Raw genomic sequence first — 26,186 nt, 5'->3', positions numbered from 1 at the left:
CCTCTCTGGGTACATAATCTTTGGTTTCTTCGCTCATTTGGAGTCTCATGTGAGGTTGTACAATATTTAATTGGAAATGATTGATTGCGCCGACATTACTCGTGTGTGTGATAAACAGTACAGCAGTTCCAAAAAATGGCATAAAGCATAATACGGTACTGTCTCTTTCAACAAGCTGCTGTAGTGATATATGTTTAGTATTTCAGTAATACTACGCACAACTTGTACGACTCCAGGATAATGCATCCCCGAAGGGAAAAACATAATAAATAAAGTATAGAGGTTGCAGTTAAATATATACAAAAATCTAATTGTGCAGTTATGAGGCTGAGATTAATTTTGGTTAATTCATAGAAAAATACTCTTGTTATTGACTTGCATTGTCAGGCAAGCTTCAAATTCATTCTTTTTGAAACTTGTAGAACAATAGGGGATACTGGAGCCTATTCAGACCTGTTCCTTCGGGTTCCGCTATGTTCGGGGTCTGCGCATGCGCCAATATGCCATACTTGCCTACTTTTAATTTCATCTCTCCGGGAGAAGCCCGTTGAGGCAAGATCTCAGTGGGGCGGGAGCAAGTCTGACATCACTTGGCCTAACCCCCATGCAAAAAAACTCCGTCATTCGCGGGGCTTAAAGGGGGCGGGGCTTAAATGCTGTGAAATGTTGCAATTGCGTCATTTTAGCCCCACCCTGTCGCCGCGGACCCGCGATTTCAGGTAATTACACCAGCAGGCAAGGGGGGATCGGTGGCAATTAGCAGAATGTGGGAGACATGCCCACCTTCCTGGGGGGTCGGGAGAAGGACCCGATTTCCGGGAGGCTTCCGGCCATTCCGTGGAGGGTAGGCAAGCCTGCAATATGCACATTCGCAAAACCCCGGGAACTAGCGGCTTCGGCAGGTTTAACACTAGCCGAGCTGTTCGCTGGAGGAAGGGTGCGGGCGAGGAGTGTCAGCAGGGAAATGGCCAGCGTTTTATGGCTGTCCCCATAAAAAAACGCTGGGCATTCCCCTGCACACACATGCATGGCGATGCATGCTCTAGGCAGGAGGCTTACGACACATGACGTCAGTGCCCGCCCCGAATTTGGAGATTATTGGCTATCTGAAAAGTATTGACCGTAGGCTGGAAAAATAATTCAATGGTGAGCGACCATTGAGTGATTTCTCCTCCCTGCGCCGCATGTGAGGGGATGTGTTACCATACACACCCCCTCGCCTATTAGAGAGGGGATTCACGCCGCGTGGGGGGTAACATTCGGGTGAATCGGAACAACCTATCATGCCAAATCTGTGCGTTCCTGCAGTTTCATGTGCTATCTTGCTGTATAGCCAGGCGGCTAATAGCGCATAGAGCGAGGGATCATTCAATCCTTCATTACATAGTTCTGATGTGTACTGCGGGTACGATATGTTAGCCCATTGGCCGACACATTGACTGTGTGCGCAAAGCTGTAGGCAGCCTGTGCGGGGATTGGTAAAGCCAGGGGAGTGGCCTAAGCATGGCGGTTTGGCCATACACCCTTTTTACAAACCCGCCCCCAATGAAAAAATGTTATCTCTTAGATTCAGGAGGGGAAAGCGATTAGTGAGATTGCTAAGCCCCCTGCATTCACAGGAGACACCCGCACTCAGTAATAGCAGCCCCCCACAGCTGCGGTAACTAGTACCCCTCCCCTCCATTTCGGTAACATTTGGTACATTTGGTACACATCATTGTAGTGTGCACCCAGCTTAAGCAGAAATACTTTTTGGGGGCATGAATTTATTTAGATTTGGAGGGTGAACAGGTGACATGAAACCATTAAAAATATTTGACATGGGGCCTAATTCAGACTTGACCGCTAATTAGGGAATTCACATACCAAGCGATTATCGAACAACTGCGCATGTGTACCATATGTATTGAGCATGCCCCAGTGGAATTAGCAACTGAGAATACTTATGGATCACAAATGCAATCTGGCCGTATTTTGAATGACAAGAAGCCGGCATTTGGGGGGTGGATTTGTGATGTTTTCTGGGTATATTCAATGCCGATTAGGCAAGCTATGAAGTGCAGTTCCTATTGCTCGTCTTCATAGCCTGCCCTCAGTATTCAACCCACCCCCCCCCTGCACTCGCCATTTCCACATGGCTAATTATAAAAAGTTCTGTTGGAGCTCCCCCGGGGTCCCTGCCGCCTCGCCACCGGTCGCTGCCGCCTGTCCCCACGTCCCCGCACAACCCCCCTAACCCTGCCCATCTCTCTGAAAAGGAGACAGGCAGGGTCCCACCGCCCAGCAGCCGAGATACTGGGGCAGGCATGCGTGAGAGATGCAAGTGTGTCCCAGTCTAATGGAGTCCCTATCCACCAGCGCTCGCCAGCGGGGACGTTCTGGCGAGCGCCGGCCAAGGAAGAGAGGGGCTCCATCTGTGATCAGCCTTACATGCAAGTCAGCGTGTACATGGATATACAATAACTGTGCATAGTAATCAACATTCTGATTTGTACACCTATCATCTGATATCAGGCACGTGCACTTACAAATCCATGTCACGCCCACAGTATACATAACCTACAAGCAAATGCCCCACTACCCCCAAGTTCCACCTCTTCGGCCACAAGTTTTCCTTAGAGCTGTTGTCTCAGTTGTGCGTGACCATAAAAAAAAAATATATCAAAGGATCTGTCCATAAAATGGGTTTTATGTACAGTATATAATAGAAATTAGAAGGCACGTGGCAGATATTTGTATCTGTAGGTCTGATCTATACACGGCATTTCAGGGAGCCTCAACATGTGCTTGCCTAAGATACAGTATGGACAATATCCAATACGCCTAGCAGGATCTCTGCACAATGGCACTAAGTGCCTGCTCACACAAGCATCAATTAATTCTCTGTGTCCTCTGTTCCAGTCCTGACAGTTGAAAAGAGGAGAGATGGAATCTCTTAGAGAAATCATTAATCCCTACGGAGAGACGGAGTCGCAGTGCACACAGACATCCGACAAGGAAGCATGGCAGAGCAGGAATGACAGAGCACGGAGCATGGCTTCCTTTCATCCGAATGCTGGTGAGATGGTCATGTACGCTGCACCGGCGTCTCTCCATAGAGATCAATGATCTCAATGTGAGACTCAGCCTCTCCTCCATTCAGCTGTCAAAATCGGAAGGGAGAAAAGACGGATATTATTAACACCCATATGCACACAGCCTTATCCTACCTGGATCTCCTGGAAAGTTCATTATTTATAGTCCTGACACTGCTACAGTACATCTACCAGGCTGATTGTCTCTCGATCACAATACAAGACACTCTATAATAACTCACAGCCAGTCTATGGCCATTCTCCCTATACCGTCTAAGCAAAAGTACATTTATATTGGCCCATTTACGGTATGGTACATTTCATTCTCTTTCGTGTTCCTGCTCTTGCCTCAATCTGTTGGAATGTTGCAAATGTAGGAGAGAATTACACTTGTTCGGCTTATAAACAGATGGAATGATAATTATAACATGACAATGCAGATGCAAAAGCACAAGTTTGTCACAGGAAGAAGAATAGCAATTTCCAGGCAGAGCCGTGGCAGAACACAAGCAATTATTTTTTTTTAACTGTCAGAATAAATTTATATTATACAGGTATGGGGCCGGAACGCACAGGAAACCTCACGTGTTCTTGTGCCTCTTCAAACTTCAAGCTGTGGTCTATTCTGTTGCTGATTTGTATTCATCGCGCTCAGTCAAAATTTAATTATTGTAAATCTGCATTAAAACATATATCAATTGGGACCAACCTTTTACATTTTCTCTTAATCAGAAGTTAAGCCTTGGAGGCTGAACATAATTATGAAAAAGTTGCATTAATATTTCAAAATAAGTGAAATGTCAACATTTTCTGAAATGCCTTTAAAAAACATCCTAGAGGAAGGGCAATTACACACAGTTTGTAGGAACATGACAGCCAGTTTAATTTCCCAGATGTCGCTCATTTATAACAGAATTCTGGTAAAACTGTCCGAATAATTATGAGACATTACCAAAGTTCTACATTTGAAATAGAAAAGGAGGAAGTTGAGAACTTTTTCTTTTTTTTTTTTCAGATTTTTTTTTTACTTTGGAAAATTGTGATATTAACTTGGAAATAGCGTGACTGTTCCCTGGGGCGGGTTTGGAACCGAAACATGAAACCGTTGGCGCTGTGTTCTGCTGATATCCTAATGTTGTTGAAAACTTTGCAGTTCTATCGGAACAATTTTAGAAATATATATACACAAATCGCTGATGTCACCGTGAAGGGCTGATCTGCCATAGCCACTTAGTGATAAAATGCTTCAAGAGCTTCCGGCACCTGAAGATTACTCCATCACAAGGAACATAAAAAAGTCAATATAAAAATCCTGTATATTCAGTTTTATGTAAGGTGCGCGTGTAATATTGGGTAGGGAGACTATCACCAATATTCAAATCATAAGTCTTGTCTCTACTTATTTTTATTTGTTACGTTGACCTATTATTGAGTGTTGTCTCTCGTAGTTGTTGTTTGTTACTTAGACTTATTGTTTGTTACCTAGACTTATTGTTTATTAACTGTTTATTTAGACCTGTTATATAGCATTGTCTCTACGTGTTATTGGGGCAGATGCATGAGATCTAGCTGTTATTGAGAGATCTCAAGCGCAGCCCAGAGCCAGCAGCAGGTCTAGCGTTGTCCCTGTAGTGGGAATAGGACAACGTTAGCCCTGGGCTGGTGAAGCTGCCTGGGCAGCCTAACGGGCGATGTATGTCTGACAGTCAGGGCTGTCAGGCATACGTAAACGGCTGGGGAGATTGTAGGGGACAGCTCGAATCAGGCGGCTGGCCCAAGCGCACGTAAGGTGTGCTGATAATACATGTTAAAAAACATTAACCCCCACCCAGATAATTAAGGGCAGCATATACATTTAACGCTGGTTAATTCATCTACCTCATTGTTTGTTACCTAGACTAATTGTTCATTAACTGTCTTTATTTAGACCTGTTATATAGTGTTGTTTCTAGGTGTTGTTGTTTGTTACTTAAATCTATTATTTATTTGTTATCTATGTTTATTTAGACCAATTATATAGTGTCTCCCAGTGTTGTTGTTTGTTACTTAGACCTATTATTTATTAACCTTGTTTATTTAGAACTATTATATTGTAATGGCTCTAGGTGTTGTTGTTTGTTACTTAGACCTATTATTTATTTATCAACAATGATATTGGTGGCATGGGTAGCTTTAACCACTGATGGGAAGTGCCTACATGTGACCAATCAGAGGAGGAGAGCAAGGCTTAGGAACACCTGATGGGAAGGCAGGACTAAGTGATGTTCAACAGGAAAAAAAAAATGTTAATGTTTCACTAGCAAATCATTGACATTTGCTGAACATATTTACGGGAATTAGAAAGCAATTGATAGGTTTGAGCACTGTCTGTTTGTATGTGTGTAATACCATAATATTGCTCTGACCAACCTTACATATGCGTGTATGCATGGGGGGAAGTGGCCCATCTCTCTAAAGTGGAGACGGGCAGGGAATCCACTCCCCGCCGCCGCGCTGATGGGGACGCGTGAGCGTCTGAGACGATCGTGCGTCCCCATCAGATGAAGCTGCTGTCCGCCAGCCTGCGCCAGCTCAGGAGATCTGGTGATTCCTCAGGCTGGTTGGCGCTCCATCTGTATATATGTCTAGTGTCTGTATGGCTCTGAAACACTGCCATCTGTTGTCAGTAAGTGAAACTACATCTACTAGCTTTGGAAGCATTTGCTGCGGAGGGACTTTCCGAACTCCCTGTAAGGCAATTCAGCAGATAGCAGAGTAAAGTATATGGTTATTACAAATCACAGATTAGTTCTGTAGCCATCCAAATGTAAAGGATCTAAGGCTTATCTTACTATAGGTAACACAAATTTAAAATACTGTCATTTACAGCAGAGCAGGAATTATGCCTTAAAATGCATGTATAAATAATGCACCAATTATAAGCAATATCAGTTTATAAAAGAGATGTCAAGTATAATTTACATAAATGAAAATATATATTACTTGATATCAGTATATTAGAAATCACATAACAGTTCTTGCCCTGTATATGAACATTTGGTATATGACCATATTTGAATTGTCACAGAACTCCTCAGACTTGTAAAATCCTTATATATCCCAGACACGCGTTTCACCATCTTTATCACACTACAAACAAACAGGACTTACAGAGGTTTTCCTTTGGACTCGCACGTCAGTATCAGCTGCTGGCCTTCCTGCGGTACTGGGGTGGAGGGCAGAATCTTTACAGTGGGAGTATCTGAAAATTGGAAAAATATTACAGTATGAATTTTATATATTGCATTTCAGGCATTTGGGGTGATATAACTTTTTTACATTCTCCCCATTGTTCCCTATCTGCAGGGCTATTTTTCTGCAGGCTCCAGCAGGAACTGTGGCCCTTATTCTAGTTCACTCTTTCTGACAAAATATTTCTTAGATGGACAAAACCATGTGCACTGCAGGTGAGGCAGGTGTTACTTGTGAAGAGATAATTAGATTTGGGTGGGGTTTTACACCTGCCTCACCTGCAGTGCACATGGTTTTGTCCATCTAAGAAATATTTTGTCAGAAAGAGTGAACTAGAACAAGGGCCTCAGTTCCTGCTGGATCCTGCAGAAAAATAGCCCTGCCTATCTGCCATTTTATATGTTTATTAAAGTGCCCCTCACATCATTTAACACAATTAAATTGTAAGCATACAACTTATGCTCGTATTGGTAAACCTTGTCTGAAGACAGACCCATACTGTATGCCTCAATAGTTTGGGAAACCTCTGGGATTAAAAGTTATCATTTATATATGAATACTGTATGTGGGCTTTGTTTGAATTAACTTCAAGTTATGAACCAGTTACTGACAGAGAACAGCCATTACTTTGCTGCCCCGTTTCTAATACCATCTGTTCCAAGTATGTGAACATCACCATTGACTGCAAATAACATGGTCTTTAGAATTAGGCCCAAAGTATCTGCCTATGTTGGAGGAATTGGAAGCATCACTACACATGTTCTGTCTGTGCTGAAATAGGACATTTTAACACTAGCAACACCAGAGTTGTAGCTGTGTCCTAGATGTAAATCATGCATAATGACATCTAGAAATAGAACATATACGAATGACTGGTGGTGGGGATGCCATGGTCAGCATACCGATGCCAGCATTGGAATCCTGACAGGGGTCCGGTAAGTACTCCTTCCTTTAATCCCCTCTTCCCACAGCCTAAACCTAACCTCTCCACTAGTGCCTATCCATAACTGTCATACCCTGCTACCTTAACCTAACCCTCCCACCCTGCGGCCTAACCCCCCCTTCTAAGTGCCCCCGTTCTAAGTACCAAACCCTAACCCCCCCCCTCCATGAGTTCGCTGTGGGTTACTAAGGTAGCCAATGTTTATCCGCTGCTGCGTCACCTGATGCAGCAGCAGCCCTGAAAAGAAGCAGTTTTTATTTTAAAACATTGAATTAGTGTTGAGGTTCTGACAGAACCTTGCGCTTGAATACACGTAGAGTTGTCTAACAGAAAATCCCAGCTCTTTTGCAGTCCACATTTTTTTTTTTCAATTCAAACAGTCTGGTTTAAATGTTTCAATTAATTGTCATTTATTTGTATTTAATTCAAAAATGGTCTACATTGAATGTTGATCGATGTTAATGTTCTTATTTTAAAGTGGCTCACCATTGGATCTGCTACTAGCGCTAGGGCTGTTAAGCCTGAATAGATGTTGGACCTGAAAGGGTTAAAAGTTCTCCAACGGTTGCAGCCACAAATCTCATGAGGTTTCAAGGAACACTGTGGATAGTTCAGATGGGGTAGTCTGCCTCAACGTATCTATTATTTGGTATTTTATGCATTCTGTGCATGCATAAATGTTTTTTTTTAATGACGGGCACGCATTGAACGGACTGCATTGAACGATTGACAGTCTGATCCTGTTTGGGGGCTGGGAGGGGCTGGGAGGGGGCAGACTAGATGGGCCAAGTGGTTTTTATCTGCCGTCAAATTCTATGTTTCTATGAGATGTGTTGCCAACAATGTAGGGAAGGTGCAAGGATCTCTGCCAGAGACTTCGATTTTCCGGCCTCTAGGTTGCAGCTTCAGCGGCGCCATGGGTCATGCAGCCCAACAATGGTGTCGTAGATGATCAGACACTGCATCCTAGAGTACAGTTTGGACCACTTATACAGCAGCAGGCAGGATGCAGATATAACGTTGAAGGTTATAATGTTGACAATCATAATGTCACCTATGTATCAACAGTTATCAACAGTTATGATGTTGACACTGTTGAAATAGAGACATGCAACTTGTCAACACTCTCAGAATGTTGTCACTGAAATGTCAACGTGTGAAATCCTGACATTCTTAACATTAACTGGAGAACCGGAGGGTTATGGTTAGGTTGCGGGTGAGGTTAGGTTCAGGCACTAAGAGGATATTTAGGTTTAGACAGGACTTAAAGTTGTCCTGGAGAGATGGTGGAACTCATTTCCCTCTGCCACCTAATTCCACCCCCTGCCCTCCCCCCATTAGGCAGAGCCAGGGAAGTAGTAGAGTTTTTGGCACCCTGCTGCAAAATATAATGCTTTTCTGTTAGAATTAAGGGGCAGGACCAAGGTGGAGGATGAACTAGTTTCACCTCACCGTTACAAGTGGTGAAACTCCGTTCCACCCCATCTCCACCCCCACAAACACTTTAACCCCAGGGTTTAGACTACTCATCGGAACGCAGCTCATCAGATGTCTGTGCTGGAACTGCCATCTAGACCACGCAAGTCTCCACTAGACCACCAGGGATGTTTTTTTCGACATTCTACTATGTTGACATTTCGGCAGTGTTGACATTTCAATATGACCATTTTGACATTCTCGTGTTGACATAATGAATGCCAACCTTGTACACCACACCCTAAAAAGACACTTTCTACATAAAACATATTTCTCTATGGGCTTTTTCCAATATCACCTGCTGCCATTGCTACTAATTTGGTATTTAATCAGCGGCAATTAACAAGCATCATAGATTACCAGTTATAGAGTAGACTGAGTTCCAAAGCTTTATAATTGCAATTCTACGCTCGTTATTTACAGCTGAGCAGAACAATCCGTATTACTGCTGCAAGACACAGCCAGAAAATGTCAGTTTTTTACACTATACCTTGGACTCTTCCTCTTACAGATCCTACATTGCCAATGTTTTTTGGAACCGCACACTTCTAGATTCCTATGTGGATATGAATGAGTTTGCTTTCACTGATCCCATCTGCTGGGCTGTCACCAGTGTCTTTGGACCAAGTACTGTAACTTTCTTGATAAGATTTGAGGATATAATGAAATAATGAAAAAAATGCGCTTGAAGGCAGCTGGTGGAAAAAAAAACACTTATGTGGCAATGGCCTTCATTCGGATCGGATTACTCCCCTGAGCATTGGCACAGAGGAGCGATATTATGCAACTGCGCATACGTATAAAGATTTATGCGCATGTGCAGCCTCTTTGTGTGAGTGGGCGTGGTGAATTATGTAATTTGCATGTAGCAGTGTGGGTGGGGCCCGTTTGCACGTAGCAGTGCAGGCAGGGGCGGGGGGGACAGCGGCCACAGGTAGCACCCATGGGAACGCCCAGCATTTCATGGGCATTCACATTTGAATTGAGCCATGACGCGGGTGTCAGGGGAGAACAGCTGACGTCACCGTGTTCCGGTATCAGGGTGCCGCTAATCTAGGTCACCAGAGACTGATATGCGAGCGCATAGGAAATCATTCGATGGTCGGTGACCATCAAATGATTTCTGGGTACTTGTGTATTTGCACGGCGCCCACTAAGCTAATTTCTTAGTGGGCTATTCTGCGTAGTGAAATCGCATCGCACGCGGTTTCCATGCTGTGCGATCTCACTAGTTAATTTATTCAATGCCCTGGCCACGGATCGGATGCGATCACATTGCACGCAAAATTGCATGCAATCGCATGAGATTTAGCACAACACCCCCAGTATACATTTAGCACACCCCCACTATCCACGTCACCCCAAAGCGTGGCGAGCTCAGCGAGCCCCGAGAGGGGACACGGATTACTTTAGATGTATTCCGCGTCCCCTCGCAGGGCTTTATAAAACCAACTCCACGCCGACGTGGATAGTGGGGGTATGAAAAGGTCGGGAGGACAAGTAACCGTGTGAACGTGGATGACGTGGATAGTGGCGGTGTGCAAAATAGCACGCAATAAAATCGCATGGGTGCTTTTAAAATGAAGTACCATCACATCTCATCGCATGGGTGCTTATACAATGAAAAATCGCATCGCACCGCACCACAAATGGCATGCAATGTGATGCGATCCACGGGCAGGGGTGGACTTAAAATGAATGAAGGAAAATCGCATTGCGCCGTGCTATTACACAAGTACCGATTTCTGCCCTGCACACATGGCTGCGATTGGATGTTTATGCAAAACATCCATTTGCATGTGTGTGGGGACATTCGTGGTGCAAGGGGCGTGGATGTTCGTGCGTAAGGCATTTGGTTGGCTCACAAAGCTGTGAAATCTGCAACTTTGTGAGTCAACCAGGATGAGGGCCAATGTGTATAAATGCAAAAGACTAGTGTCCTCTCCACCAGTGCTCAAAATTAACTATAAACTGTACATCCCTGATACGGGATAGATACTGTATCTACTCTTCTGTGCCTCAATGCTGGTTTAAAAGGTCGGGATACATCATACATGTAGATCCAAATAGGTAAATTCACATGTGTATATATGTTCTGCTTATTGGCAACATGCAATAAAGACCTTGGTCAATAATCGCGATATCCAGACATTTTTATCATCTAACAATACACTGGGGCTAATTGGATAGCTCCCTCAGTATGGCTGCGTATATATATGTCTTGTATCATCTTGTAATGTAGGTGAGCACCAGTCCTTTCTTTCACAGTTAGTTAACTGGACTCCATATTGTATGCCCCAATACTGTACAGCATGGAAGATGGGCAGCCTGGACCTTATATTGCTTTCCCAATCCCCTCAATGAGTTAAATACAATTAACTGCTCTCAGTCCAAATTCACATTCATTTTTGCTTTAACACCACTGAACCCCTTCAATCCTTTCTCCAGTCACGTTTGAGGTTTTACTCTGGATTCATCACTTGTTTTATTATTTAGCTTTTTGTTTCTGTGGGTTTTGTTTATTGCTTGGTTTGACAAGCTAGAGAACAATACATGTCAGTTCATGGAGAGAAAGTACATAAAAAAGTATTTGTACGAAAGAAATCCGGTGATTTCTCCAGAAACATGCAGATGCACATCAAAACTAAATATGTTTCACAGAGAATAGAGAATTGCACCACTCTGCAAATCCCTATCCTGGATAACAATATCCTTCACAGTCTATTCCAAATTTTTCATCCTGACATGCTGAGTCCGAAGCAACACCACCCCTTCATACACTGCAGTCTTATCTCTCTCTCCCTCAGGTCTTCTTACACCTGCCTTTCACCTTGCCTCAACTATCTGGATCCTCGGACCAGTAGTAATTCATGTGTGTGTGCGTCCCTGTGACTCTTCTAGTTTACCCTGGGCTGTCAGTCCTCACGGGCAGGGCCGCCACCCTCTTGGCTCTCACTCTGCACCCTCGTTGCCTCGTCTTTAGTGTATCCTTCCTTGATCACCAGCTTTTTTCCTGTCTGTCTGAAGCCTCCTCTAGTGTCCTCAATAACTGTCTGCTGTGTGGGGGTGCCCATTTTGCACGGGATGTTTTTCACGATAGAACGAGGAGTGATGGGACCGCAGACCAGTAGATCTACAGGTCCCAGCAGCGGTGCAGCAAAAGCCCCCGCAGACCGCTGGCGCCCTTCCTTACCCAGAGCCGCCAAGCCACTTCGGGGTCTGTGGGGGCTATTGCTACACCACTGAGGCCTACCCAATAGCAGGAATGAACTTTCATGATGTGTAAACTCACAGTCACACATCTAGGCTCTATTGCCCAGAGACTACCATTAGGGATATATTTCTCGAATGACTGCACATACGTATGGATTGCAGTGGGCATGCGTGAGGCCAATCGCAAACCCCTCGCAACTTGATTTACAGGAAGCATGCATTTGGGGGAGGTAACCAACCACTTTATGGAAATGTCCATAAAAACAAAGGTGTCAAAATCACGGACTTGCCTGGCCGGGAACCGTAGGATTCACCGGTAGGCCCTGGTGATTTTTGTCCCAGCCCACTTTTTAGGGAGGCGGTGCCTGACAAACTTTTAATGAGTTAATGCCGCCGGGCAGTCATCCTGCTACTGACTGACCCAGTGGCTGAAATATGACTGCTGACTAACCCTATGGTGGCGGCTGTAGGCTTGGAAGCTGATTTTTTAAAATCCCAGAGGAGCCATGCAGGCAGATGTCATGTTGTGACATCAGGCGATGGACCCTCCTTCAGTACATTCCCCTGGTGGGCCCTTACCATCCCAGTCCGACACTGCCCAGGCATTTTCAGGGAGGGTGTTAGATGTCAGCTGCGGTCTCGATCAGCCTGTATCTGTCGCAGAGTTGTGGAATGTTCAGCGTTCCACACACTTGTACAAACTGGTAAATCATTTGCTAATGAGTGAGTTGCGAATGGGTTTGCATGTCATTTGTAGACTTGCAAGGGGTGAGTCTTCAAAAGACCATACGTAGTAGTTCAATTCACATCACCAGGATGGGGAGGGAATGTCTCCGGTCCCTGAATCTGTTTTTTTTTATATATATTTAGGTGCAACTTAATTCTTTATTGCCAGGAATAGCGGCAATTTAGCAATTATAATTATTGCATATGAAACCCAGTAATAAATATGCCCCCTAATGTCTACAATGGCTTAAAAAGTAAATTGCTCAAATATTTCTATCTGCAACCTCATTTTGCTACTCTTTATCCTTACTTACTGCATACAATTATCACCGGGAAAAAAAAGTTATGAGTAGATTTACTGTCGCCAAGAATAAAAAAGTCAGATTCATTATAAACACAGTAAATTTCCCTGGAATTTATATTAATTTGCCTTCATTAAGTCATAATAGAACAATATACTGGGTGATTTTTGTCAGTGTTTTCTGCACAAATCATACAAATGATAAAGAAATAGGTGTACATGAAAGAGCAATAATTCAATATTAACAGTCATGCCCTTTAACTGACAGCATCCTCTGTGTTCAGCCACCTGTGGATTTAATTGTCTGAAACTGTGCATGGTACATCCACCGGTGCATCAGTATATTTCTCTAATTAGACAGTCAGCAAGCTGGTGGCACACAGCTCACAAGTTACTTGAAAGAAAACTAGGCTTCCTTCAGATAAACTTGTTTTCCTTTAACATTTAGGGAAAAGACTGGAATACTGCAAAAAAAAGGCACAATACTTTGTTTAGGCAGATGATAAATACATCTTAACTTTTAATAAGCTGGAAAAAGCTAAATAATTTATTATTAAACACTACAAACATTAATCTTGTCAGTGCCATTGTTTTTTAAGGCAACATTATTTGCAGGGCTGTTTCTAGGGCCGGTTGATACATGCAACTGCAGGTGGTGCTTGCTTGGGTTGCCTGTGGCCACTGTCTCCTGCAGACGGTATTTCATCAGGTCTGGCTGCCCACATAGAGTACTGTTGAAAATGTCCCTTCCAAAATGACTGTCGCTTCAGATGCTTGAGAAGGATGCTAGAGAAGGTAGAGGACATTTACTAAAGGCTAAAGGAGACAGGTGCAAGCTTCGTTAAGGGAAGTGTCGCGACCACTAACCCTCGGGGGAGGGGGGGCGGGGCAGCATTTGACTTTAGACTGAGATGCTGCAGCTGGAGGTGACATCATGAACCCCTCAACAACAAGCAGGTAGTGTGCCATAACTTGTAAGGGGCATTACTATTTGAGGCATAATATGGTGTCAAGGGCATAATTGTGTGCGGCATACTATGTTGTCACATTGGGGAGGTAGTTTTCCTCCATATTCTTGTCACAATGGAAGCCAAGTCCCAACACAGTGGTACACAGGTATAAAGCTGGCCATACACCTGAGGATTGATTGTCAGATCTGGCTGGTTGGAACAAAAATCTGGTAATATCTGAATGACTTTTTGCATTTCCAAGCAAATGGTCAACTGTCAGCTCTCATCCGTACCCATCTTTTTATTCCAACCATTCATCAGACAATACATCTTTAGGTGAATGGCCAGCTTAGACCATCTCCTACACCCCAGCACCAACCGCTTTTCACTACCAACTGTCACTGGCCTTTTTCACCTGACTGGCAGGGTTGCCAGATCCTCCCTTTAATAAGTGCACATATAAACTATACAGGTACGAGGTGTCAGAGGTCATACCAACTGTCATTACATCCGCTGAGTTTGGCCCCAGATGAGTTTGGCCCCAGAACCTATGTTAAAAAAAAACTTAACTGCTCATCGGATGTTATGACTGGTATGAGCTCTAAAACCTGGGACTTGTGTAATTCATACTTGCACTCATTAAAGGGATGATCAGGCAATCCTGCTGACTGGTCCTGTTGCCAAAGCTGATGAGAAAGATCTCTCTGTGTGATTCCATACACACATTGCCCATTTTAATACCCCGCAAACATTGATGGCCAATATATTGGACCATCAATGATCGGACCATCATGACTATTTTTCCAGAAGTTGCTTCTCTCTGAAGCATCAGGTGACCACACAGAAGACAAGGGTCTGCTATTTAACATTCCCCCCAGTGGCTGATAACCTCTGCAGCCGTGGGGTGGGGGGTGTTGTCAGGCTGACCAATCAGCAGCTGGAATCTCTATCAGCGACCATATAGTTAGCCTTCTAACTGGTTGTATCAGATGCAACCATATCAGCGAAATCCCAGGCTGGTGTGGTCATATCTGATACAACCAATTAGAAAGCCCGCTATATGGTAGCTGATAGAGATTCCAGCTGCTGATTGGTCAGCCTGACAGCACCTCTACCACCCGCCGCTGTGCCACGCCCACCAGCCGCACTGCTAGGTGCGAGCGGGATGGCGAACATGTAGTTCACTATGCAGAAATGCGCATGCAACGGCACAAAACATTGGTCCCCCATGCAAATGCACGGGGGAACGAACAAACTAGAAAACAGACTTTTGTTCCGCAATGGTCCGGATTCCAAGGGTTAAAGAGCAATAGCAAGTAATTTACCATGTGAGAAAAGGGGGCTGAAACTGAATAGTCCCGAATATTAAAGCCCAGGGCTTCCAATCTTTTACTGGTGCAGTAAATGACTGCATCTAATTAAATTTGTCTCTAATAGATTAATATTATTTATAAGTTGTATAAGGTTGCCAGCATGAAATGATTGCTGAAAGGACCAATAATGTATATATGATGGGGGATACAATTAATATTTTATCATTGTATGGTTTATAGCAACATAAGATATTAATGGTTTCCCCTTAGAGAAATATATTTGTTTTTGCCCTATTAGCAATCATATAACAATGAAAGCCTACTATAATAAATAAATACTATTGTAATATAGTCACTAAACAATTAAAACCTTTTTTTAACCACCTTATTCAATGCACAATGGTTGCCTATAAAACCTACTCATCTTTTAACTGGCCAGACAGCTTCCTGGTGATTCTGTGGTGGATTTGGTGAAATCACCTCTGGTTTGTCCACTCTCATTGATTTTATAGCTAGAGTTTGGTGAACAGAGCAGTGGTAAAAAATTAACTAAATTTTGCTTACCTATTATCCTTAGGGTTAGTTTATGATGGCGTACAGTTGTGCTTCTTTTTTGTTTATGTGATTTATGATTGGCAGCCACTAGCACTGGTTTTAGCTCCCAGTTAAACCATACATAATTTGATTTGGTTCTGGAGCACTAACTCGAGGCATACCTGCAGGTGCATTGTGGCACCCCCGGGTGAAAACCACTGGACTAGAGCATTACAACTGTTGGTGGCTCCTGCCTGTAGCACCTGTGGAGTCTGCTGCTCTGCTCTTTGCCAATCTGAAATGTGCAGCCATCTGGTGCATATGTGGGTGGATCACGATTTAGCAGGGGGGTGGCTCTCTGTCTAGGAATGGTCTAGGAATGCCATTGCCATCGATAGTTGCCATTGATGGCAATAGTGCTACTGGCCATCGATAGTGGCATACTATGCAATGGATAACCATTGATATTTTTACCTAGTCTTACATTTTCTTTGACTGATTGCCCTGTGGGCCAATCAAAAAAATGGGGGCGTGGCTTCTCAAGTGTCAGGGGTGGCGCTTTGGGGAAAAAATATAAAAACTTTGAGTTCATGCTTGACATTGATGGAGAAAATCCATCTAGTTCTCCATCACTGGCAAAACTATTCTACTGTACATCGGCCCTAGGTAAAAACCGCCACACGTTTTGTTGTGTTTGGATACCTTTGTGCCTCTTCAGGGACGTGCAGTCAGGGGAGGCAGGGGAGGCAGTGCCTCCCCTGTCATAATGATGTGAATAATAAAAAGAAGATATATTTATACATCTTCTTTTATTATTTTCATCATTTCTACCTCTCCCCCTGCCTCCTACCATCCTACACTGCTGCATGTGAGGGTGGGAGGCAGCGGGAGAGGTGCCTCCCGCTGTTAACATTAAAACACCGGGCAGCGGGGGGCGGGTAGGGGTGGGCAGGGGGAAGGGTGCAGCAATGGGCTGTAAAAGCCCATTGAAAATGAATGGGGAAGCGGCACTCATACTGGTGCCGCAATGACAGGGGCACCAGTATGAATGCACGCCCCCAGATGTGATTGGGTCAGCGGATCCAGTGATGGATCCGCTGTCCAATCACACACATGCAGCAGCATGACAGCGTGGAGTCCGGCGCCGCTGTCACCGCCGAGGAGAGGTGAGAGGGGCCCCGGGGATCATCAGGCGTAGATTTATAGTATCTCAAAGTCGCCCATGCCGCCGGCGGCACCGCTGACCTGGGAGTAGGGGAGGTCGGCAGTGGGAGGTGTATCATTATATTCCTCCGCAATTGCGGCTGTGAGGAGGGGAGTCGGGGAGGTCCGCGGTGCGGGCTGGGCGGATGAAGCGAGGTGGCAGAGGTGCACGGCAGGTGCTGGAGCTGGGTGGGAGGGAGGTGCACGGCGGCCACTGGAGCTGGGAGGGAGTGAAGTCCGCAGCGGGAGCAGCAGTACTTCCCAGCCACGAGCCACCACTTAAACAGAGCCATCGCAGTGACCACTGGGCTGCTGGAAGAGGCACAGGCAGCAGGTGCTGGAGGACCCAATGTATACTGCACCATGAGACCACGAGCAGACTGCCAAAGTTTCCCCTGGAGCCCTGAACAGTCTACAACGGAGGAGGTGCATACTATCATAACTGTGAGTATCTCTGTGCACCATGTAACTCTACCATGGGGGAGGAAGGGAACTGCAAAATATGTGGAAGGGGATTTAACGGTCTACTATGGCGAGGGGGCAATTGTGTCTCAGGGGAGGGTGGTTAAGTGTATATCATTGGGAGGTGGGTATCTAAATTATCGTGTTCAGGCTCATTATGGGTAAGGGACATCACTGTGGACATTATGCACAAGCAGAATTACTCTGGGAATTGTGCACAGGCAGCCAGTACTGTGGTCATTGTGCATAAGTGGCAATTTTGTGGGCTGTAGGGTGAGGGATGACCTTAGTGTGATAGAGTGCAGGCCGCAGGGTCAAATAGTGCGTCGAAGTGATAGAGGGCAGGCCAAGGGGTTAGGGAGGGCATCAGTGTCATAGATCGTAGGCTGTGGGGTGAGGGAGTGTGTCAGTGTGATAGAGCGCAGGTCGCAGGGTGAGAGAGTGTGTCAGTGTGATAGAATGTAGGCCGCAGTGCGTCCAGTTTATGTTCCAGCATAGAGGTGGGGGTGATAGCGTTTGAGGGGGTGGGGGGCCCCTAGAGATATCCGTGTATGGGGCCCCAATAGTTCTGTTGCCAGCCCTGCCTGCCGCCTGTGCCCGGCCGCTGCATATACCATATAGCATGGTATGCGGGCGGGCGAGGGTGGGGGGGGGGGGTCGGGGGTTCCGTGCGGGGAGATCAGTGCCTCCCCAGGCAATGACCTCACCGCACGTCACTGTGCCTCTTTTTATATTATACTGTATGTGTAAGGATTTTTTAAATACTCAAATATAGCTTCCTTTGTTTTTATATAATGTAATCAAGATGAGACTATTAGATCTTAGCAGCAGCAGATAAAAACAATGCAGGAATAACATCACTTTTCAAACTATTTATTTTTAAATAAATTCTCAGTTTGCTATATTAGTATTCAGCTGATTTGTGTACTTCCCGTTTTATAGACAGCCATGGACGGCACAATGTTCCAAAACACTTAGCAGTACTTACTTGGAGAATATATTAATTTTCCTCCTCTGAAACAGTTTGAATATGTCCTGCTGAGCTTATATTTTTTCATGCACTAACAAGGGTAAGTGGATCCAGGTGGTAAGCTATGAAGTGGAGCCCCCTGCAACACTTAATCAAGCTCGCAGGAACGGAACTGTACTTTACTTAAACAGCAAGAAAAAGAGTTTCTTTCCAAAACAAATGGTACTTTTGGTACAAAGTCAAACTTTAAGTCATTTGGGGTATCCAAATAAAAAAATCTAAAATAAATAAACCATAAAAACAATTTTTTTGTACCTATTATGCAACATATAAAGACCAAAAGAGTTACCAATTATTACCCTGCTTAAAAACAAGGTTTAAAAAAATATTTACCAGCTCTTTTTTTATTATTTTAATATTACAGTTTTCTGTCTACGAAAATGCTGTCTTTATTATGTCTTGAAAATAAGAGAACGCTACGACTAGCTTTATTCTGAAGCAGGGTTTTCAGCTGTCCCTGATACATTCCTGGAAAAAAATAAAGTACCATTGTGATTTTAGCCCTATTTATCACTTTGGGCTATTCGGTTATACCCTGTTTTCTTTCATGGATAAGGATAAGGATGTGTTTTCATGGAAAAAGGGGCTGACAGGGCTGATTATGGCGAATTTTACTTTACCTGCCTCAATAAGGTGAAACTAAACCCTCGATAACTGCTGGAGACAATTGAATAGCCCCTGGTGGCTCAATTGTTGGCGGTTTATTACTGTTGACAATTAACTACTGGCCTAAATTTCAGACATCTGTATACTGTATTTTTTAACTACATGGTGTACTAATAATGAGCCTATATAGCAAAAAGGAGGAAGAAGAAGAAGAAGAAGGAAGAAGAAGAAGGAAGAAGAAGAAAGGGAGGAGGAAGGAGGAAGGAGGGAGGAGGAAGGAGGGAGGGGGAGGAGGAAGGGGGGAGGAGGGGGGGAAGGAGGGGGAGGAGGAGGAGGAGGGGGGGAGGGGGGAGGGGGAGGAGGAGGAGGAATGCAATTACCCACGGTAATTTACCTTGGGGAATTGTATCCTGGGGGTTATCCAATTACCCTGGATAAGTCAGTGGTGTGTTTTTCTTTCTTTAATTATGCATCCTAGAAGGATTGCCCCCCAAACATCCAGCAAAAATAAATAGGGAAAATCATGGGAAAACATCAGTTTTGCGTTCACAATAATTTTCACCACTAATTGGATAGAAGTAAAGAAATTGATATACTGCATGAGTCAGAGAGTGTGTGTGTGTGTGTGTGTGTGTGTGTGTGTGTGTGTGTGTGTGTGTGTGTGTGTGTGTGTGTGTGTGTGTGTGTGTGTGTGTGTGTGTGTGTGTGTGTGTGTGTGTGTGGGGGGGGGGGGGGGGTTCTAGGCACTGAATGAATATCTTTTCTCCCTGATTTATGGTCTGAAATGTATGCATAGTAATACTGTATGTGCTGTATGTACCCAATAACATTGAAGTCGCAATGGTACCTAAGGATACATGAACAACCTTGATGTGGCAAAATACACAAGTGTATTATTCAATATCACCATCAGGAGATTAAACTATATTATATGTTTCTATCTACCTGACAAATATATGAAGAATAACTCTAAATCAAAAAATATGATGCATTAGAGACACTGGATGCAAACCATGATTTAATTATCTTTCAATATCATTCTTATTTACATATTCTTGAACTGTATTTCATATTTCACTTCTCTTTTGTCCGCAGGGACATTTTTTGATAAATAAAGTTATTTTTTATTACTCTTTCTTATGTGCACCAGTTACATACCCCCTTTTCTCTACCTGTGTTTATGGAAGAAAAATCAATCTTGTCCAATGCCGGCCACTCAACAGCAATGGGACAAGCAGGCCAAATAGGCCATTGCAGGGTTGGATGTGAGCTGTTCTCTTGATACTCACACTCAACTGCCTCATGTAGATAAGCAGCACTACGGTAGTCAATAATGCATACTCAGGGGCACCAAAAGGCCGGCTGGGACCCGGTAAAGTGTGACAACCTGATGGTGGTGTGGCCACCGGTGGGATGTAGCCACACCCCATTAAATATAATTTATTTGCACATCTTAGAACACACAGAGGGAGAGAGAGGACAGACTGCAGCTGTCTCTCTCTCCAGATCAGCACATGGCACTGAGCAGTGTGTGCTGAGCTGGAGGGAGAGGCTGTGCTGCGGAGGCAGCCTGCCATCTCTCTCCCCACTGCTCGGGTCCCTGCACAGTGGCAGTGGCTCCTCTCGAGGCCAATGCCAATACAATAGTATCAACCGGTCCTTTAACTGAAGAGTGTAAACAGATCGTCTTCCAGACCTCATGTGTTCCCTCTTCTTCCTTTTTTGTTATTATGCATCTATTTTATCACCATTTCCTCTGTGCTACAAATCTGAACCATTGTATTCTGTTCTTACCGGCACAGATCTCCCCTCTCTGCCAGGCATTGTACTTGTTTCTTTACCCCTAGTTCTTATGAAATTCCCTACAATTACCTTAAAAGCCCAGTATACACTTGACGAGAATTTAAAAGGTATCGATTAGATGGCTCCTTCTGAGCGATATCTTTTTTTTTTTAAAGTCTATAGTTAACAATGCATGCTCCAGCGCATTGTTATCAAACCCCTTCCCCATCTGCTGAACATACAGGTCGATTTTTCGCTTCAAAGCCAATGACCCACATGTTCAGCAGTGATGTCACTCAAAGATATAATTTACTGCTGTTGTTCAGTGCGTACACTCAATATCACTATATCACTATATCAGGGTTGCCAACTTTTACCTAGTCTTACATTGGGGGGGACAGGGCTTGATCGTGATTTCATTAGGCCCTGCCCCCAGGATGGAAAGTAACCCTATTTGCGGATCTCCATGGAGGGGGCAGGGCTAAAATGAGGCGATTATGACATTTAAGCCCTGCCCCTCCTCAGGACCAATGGATTGCAGTATGTAATGCCGTGGTTGGGGAGGAGGAACCCACGATCAGGGGGTGGAGTGGGGGTCCCCCAGAATCTGGGAGGGTTGCCCATCTTTCCAGGGGCCGGGAGTGGGACCCAATTTTTGTGGGTCTCCCGGCCATTCCAGGAGGGTAGGCACTATATACATCCACTTTACTAATAAATAATCTCTCTCTCCCTATTTTAATAATTTTAAGACTGTAATTACTATTCCAACTAGAGAAATGTTTTACTTAAATGAATAAAGCATTTTTTTTTCTATTATTATCTGCTATCGCTGTCTCTAGAGGGCTGTGGTGATACTTATATAGCCGCAGTTCTTGTTAAGTAGGTTTCTCTTTGCTATGCGTAAGGGAACCTTTCACCAAGTGGTTACACCGATGGTTACCCTCTGATAGAGGAAGAGAACCCTTCTTTTCTGGATTAAATGTTTTCTTAATAAATAAAACCACTACAAACTAGTGAAGGGAAGACAGTGTCACTGCTGCAGAACGAGACAAAAGACAGAAATACAACTACAAGTAAAATCTAAATCATAATTATACCTATTTTCTTTTAAAGTAATGTATTTATCTCTTTCTGTTTTTTTTTGACAGAAAAATAAGAAGCATAAAAAGGCAGAGGCAGCTTGTCTTTAAAAGAAATGCAAAGTTTTAGAAGGAAAATGTTCCTGCTAAAACTGTTTGTTTTGTATCACTTGAAAACATGGCTTCGTGTTTTATTGGATGATCGTGAAATATGCTGCTACTTTTTCTTTTATAAAACATTTGCCTAAAAGACGCATAATCCAGATGCTAAGCCTGTCAGCTAATCAGCCATATGTCCTTTTATGGTGCACTGTTTTATTGCAAAAAGTCTGAATTTTCACTCAAACTTTACTTGTTTTTTAATTTATTTAAAAAAAAAAAAAAAAAAAACCATGGACTTTAAATAGACATACAGAACATCCAGAAAGTATTCCCAGCGCTTCACTTTTTCCTCATTTTGTTGTTACAGCTGTATTCCAAAATGGAACACAGTACATAATTTTCCCCCTCAAAATTCTACACACAATACCCCACAATGACAGTGTGAAAAAAGTTTTTGGGAGATAGTTGCAAATGTATTCAAAATAAAAAAATCACATGTAGATAAGTATTCACAGCTTTCCAGTATTTATATGCTATACACACAATAGGGGATATTACCTACAATGCAGTAATCTGACATTCTTATCTCAATTCTCCATCTTTCTTCCTCGCTTCTTCACAGTTCACCCCCTAATTATAACCCAACTTCCCTAGACTATAAACCATACCTCCCAACTTCTGTGTTAGGGAAATAGGGAAAAAAAATTAGCTTATGCTAATTAGCCGTGACCTCATTTTTATACGAGAATAGACGCTGTGCGCATGCGCACAGCATCTATTCTATTAGATTGGGGGGTCTCCTAACTGCCACCCCCCACAGCGGGACAATGCCTGCCGCAGGTGGGACAGTGGGACAGGACCCGAAAATCGGGACTGTCCCGCTGTAATCGTGACAGTTGGGAGGTATGATAAAAAACTCTCAAAGCAGGACCCTCCACCTTCTATGAGTCTCCTGGACTGTCCTGTCTCTAATGCCATTCTTCTCATCGTGTTTATGACATACCTCTCCGGCTTTTGGAAGAGCAATCACTTTTTCAGGGGATGGGGAGAGTTAGTGGGAGCGTTGTCTCTGCTTAATAAAGCCCAACACGTGTCCACGTGCAACTAGCCTCCTTGCTAGTTGATTTTCTAGTCATACCATGCCATGGTGTGACTCGGCGTGCAGTGTTTTCTGTACATTATATTTTATTCAAAAAGTAGTGCAAATGGGATCCACAAGCAGCTTCTGTGGATTAAAATGATATGTGGCATGCTTACATTTTGTGTTCAAACAAGGCTGTATCTGCATGCAAAATGCCACACCACAGTTTTTGTCCAGTATAGCACTGTAAGTAGCTTTTTGTGCGCAGATACAGCTGCCATTACACACAGAATATAGGCACTCCACGTTTTGTGTTGTAATTGAAAAAGTTGCATGCAAAAATGCTCAGCGCTACCGTTACACAGAGCTCATGGGTTATCTAACGCGACTTGTACTATGTAGGATAGATGTACATGCGATCTGCTTGCCATCTATTCACATTAAAGGGAGAGTATAGAGACAGCACCACTGCAGTGATGCATCCAATGGTTTACTCTGATGCCAGGCCCCCATCATCATTAGGTCCCACCCCTTCCCCTGACATATACAAGATCCAGATTTATTATGCAACTATGTTGGAAGGTATGCTATGATCTTTTCAATCCAACTTAACATGAGCACAGGGACATTGACTTTGATTTGGTTTTAACTTTTGTTTACTTTGTTCTCAAAATATTTCAATGTTTGGTTTATTGACATTTCGTCCATGTCAACATCTCGACTAAAAACACTTGGTCCGTGTCGATTTTCTGAATGACTATATTTAGACCATGTTGACATTCTGAGAACTGACATAACATGATCAATTTACTAAGATGGGAGTTCTATTGAAGATGGGATGTTGCACATGAATTATATTCCACATCTAATTTATTTAGCACCTTCTAGAACAAGGGTGTCCCAACCTGTCCTCAAGATCTACCACACTTCATGTGTCTCAGGTAACCTGTGGATCTATAGTAGGAATGAAAGCGAAATGTTTGAAAATGTGACAGTTAGTAATGACTACAGCTGTGCACCGGCTAGGTGATTTGGGTCATGTGACAGTTAGTAATGACTACAGCTGTGCACCGGCTAGGTGATTTGGGTCATGTGACAGTTAGTAATGACTACAGCTGTGCACCAGCTAGGTGATTTGGGTCATGTGACAGTTAGTAATGGCTACAGCTGTGCATCGGCTAGGTGATTTGGGTCATGTGACAGTTAGTAATGACTACAGCTGTGCACTGGCTAGGTGATTTGGAAAACATGGACCATTGGTAGATCTCGAGGATCGGTTTGGCCACCCCAGAATCTGATTGGTTGCTATATACAACATTCCATCTTCAATAGAACTCTGATCTTAGCAAATTTACCCCTATGATCGCATACATTAATATGGGAAAACCAACCTGTGGCCACTAGTTTATACTTTTTTCTCCCAGAAGATAATGTGAAGCTGGAGTAAACAATAGACCCAGTCCTAAAAAGAACTGTCCATGTCTTGTCTTCTATAGAATGCATAAAATGCCAGTGGCAATATGAAGTAGCCTGTAGCAAATGATATGGAGAAGTCAAGTCCTAGAAAAGTGACAATTTAGAACCGGGAATATGCCCTTGTCTTCATCGCTATAATATGTTAGAAGAAAATATAATTCTTGACAATAAGTACATTTTGGAATAGAATCTTTAAAGCGCTATTTAAGGTTTTAGTCTCACATTATTTATTTTCTTTCATTAAAAATCATTTCCTGCAAATGAAGAAACCTCCAACGTTAAATTGTATTTCATCGTCTAATCTAGGAGCTGGATGCGTTTCACTACACAAGACTAAATGAGTAAATGCTGTTTCTCACTTGAGAACAGCCGTGCATCACTTTGTAATTGGGGAATATTTTTTTGAATTTCAGAAAAAAAGTAAATACAAATACATTTGTTCAGCCACATATAACAACCGTGAACACGAGTGGAAAACAATTTACATTAACACTAATGAGAAATGCTTAGAACAATAGGTGAATATTAAACAATGGCAGCAGGCTCGATCCTCATTTGCCGGCATTTCTCGAGCAGCGAGCGAGTTCATACTTTTCAAACTGATGTACGGCAAAAACCTTGTTATCGGTGAGACGAGCTTGGAGAGGATGGAAGTTCTATTTTTAATGAAAAAGTAATCAACCTTGTAAGAAGGTTTCTTGAAACTTCCACGTTACTTCTAAACCTTGATCCATTGAAAGTTGGACCCATATTATCTATGTAAATATATTCAGGCAACAAATATTGACCATGGAAAATCCATAAGATGCTTCTTATCAATATTTTCCTACACTTTGATTTCAGACTGATCACTTAGCTAAGTACTCCTCATCCTCCTATGATGATAAGCCTAGGACATGCTTATAGTGCAGGCATATCCAAACTGTGGCCCTCCAGCTGCTGTGAAACTGCACATCCCAGCATGCCTTGTCATAGTTTTAGCATTCCTTAATAGCAAAACTGTGGCAATGCATGATGGGACTTGTAGTTTCACAACAGCTGAAGGGCCATAGTTTGGACACGCCTGTTATAGTGGGTGCAAGGAGTGCTATTGTTATGGGGTCCGATGGCATTGTGGGGCCTAGACACAGCTTATAAAGTTGCATACCAATTTAACAGATTGGCCTGCTAAGCAATTAGGTCTGATTCATTGCCCATATTCAGTGAGAGGAGTGTGGGGAAACATAGAAACACAGTCTACTTTTTTTTTAACCATTTGTTACCTCAAACCCTATGTGATCCTTATTTCTTTTTAAGGATATCCTAATATCTATCCCATTCATGTTGAAATTGTTCTACTGTCTTAGCCTCTACCACTTCTGATCAGAGGCTATTCCACCTGCCACTATTCTTTATGCGAAGTAATTTTTCCTCAGATGAACCGCCCTCACCCCCTAGTGCATGTCCTCGTGTTCTAATACTGTACTTCCCTTCATTTGAAGAATGTTTTCCTCCTTGACCATGTTACAACCTTTGATATATTTAACAGTTTTTATCATGTCCCCCTTTTATCTTTTCTACTCCAATTATACATATTAATATGAATGTTATAATGGTTCGTAGGC

The 26,186-nt window shown here is 43.4% G+C and overlaps 1 protein-coding gene across 3 annotated transcripts in view; it reads right to left on the bottom strand.

The window, feature by feature from the left end:
• CADM2 (cell adhesion molecule 2) overlaps positions 1-26,186 on the bottom strand; it is a 1,292,583-nt gene that overhangs the window by 161,704 nt on the left and 1,104,693 nt on the right. For all 3 annotated transcript variants that reach the window (XM_083171927.1, XM_083171928.1, XM_083171929.1), the window contains one exon: positions 6,225-6,315. In XM_083171927.1, coding sequence (XP_083028053.1) covers positions 6,225-6,315 — 91 coding nt within the window. The remainder of the gene's footprint in view (positions 1-6,224; positions 6,316-26,186) is intronic.

This window comes from Crinia signifera, chromosome 2 (genome assembly GCF_055691185.1).
Source record: "Crinia signifera chromosome 2, ASM5569118v1, whole genome shotgun sequence".
Lineage (NCBI taxonomy): Eukaryota > Metazoa > Chordata > Amphibia > Anura > Myobatrachidae > Crinia > Crinia signifera.
The sequence above is the reverse complement of the archived record's forward strand: the minus strand, read 5'-3'. Positions and strand labels throughout refer to the sequence as shown.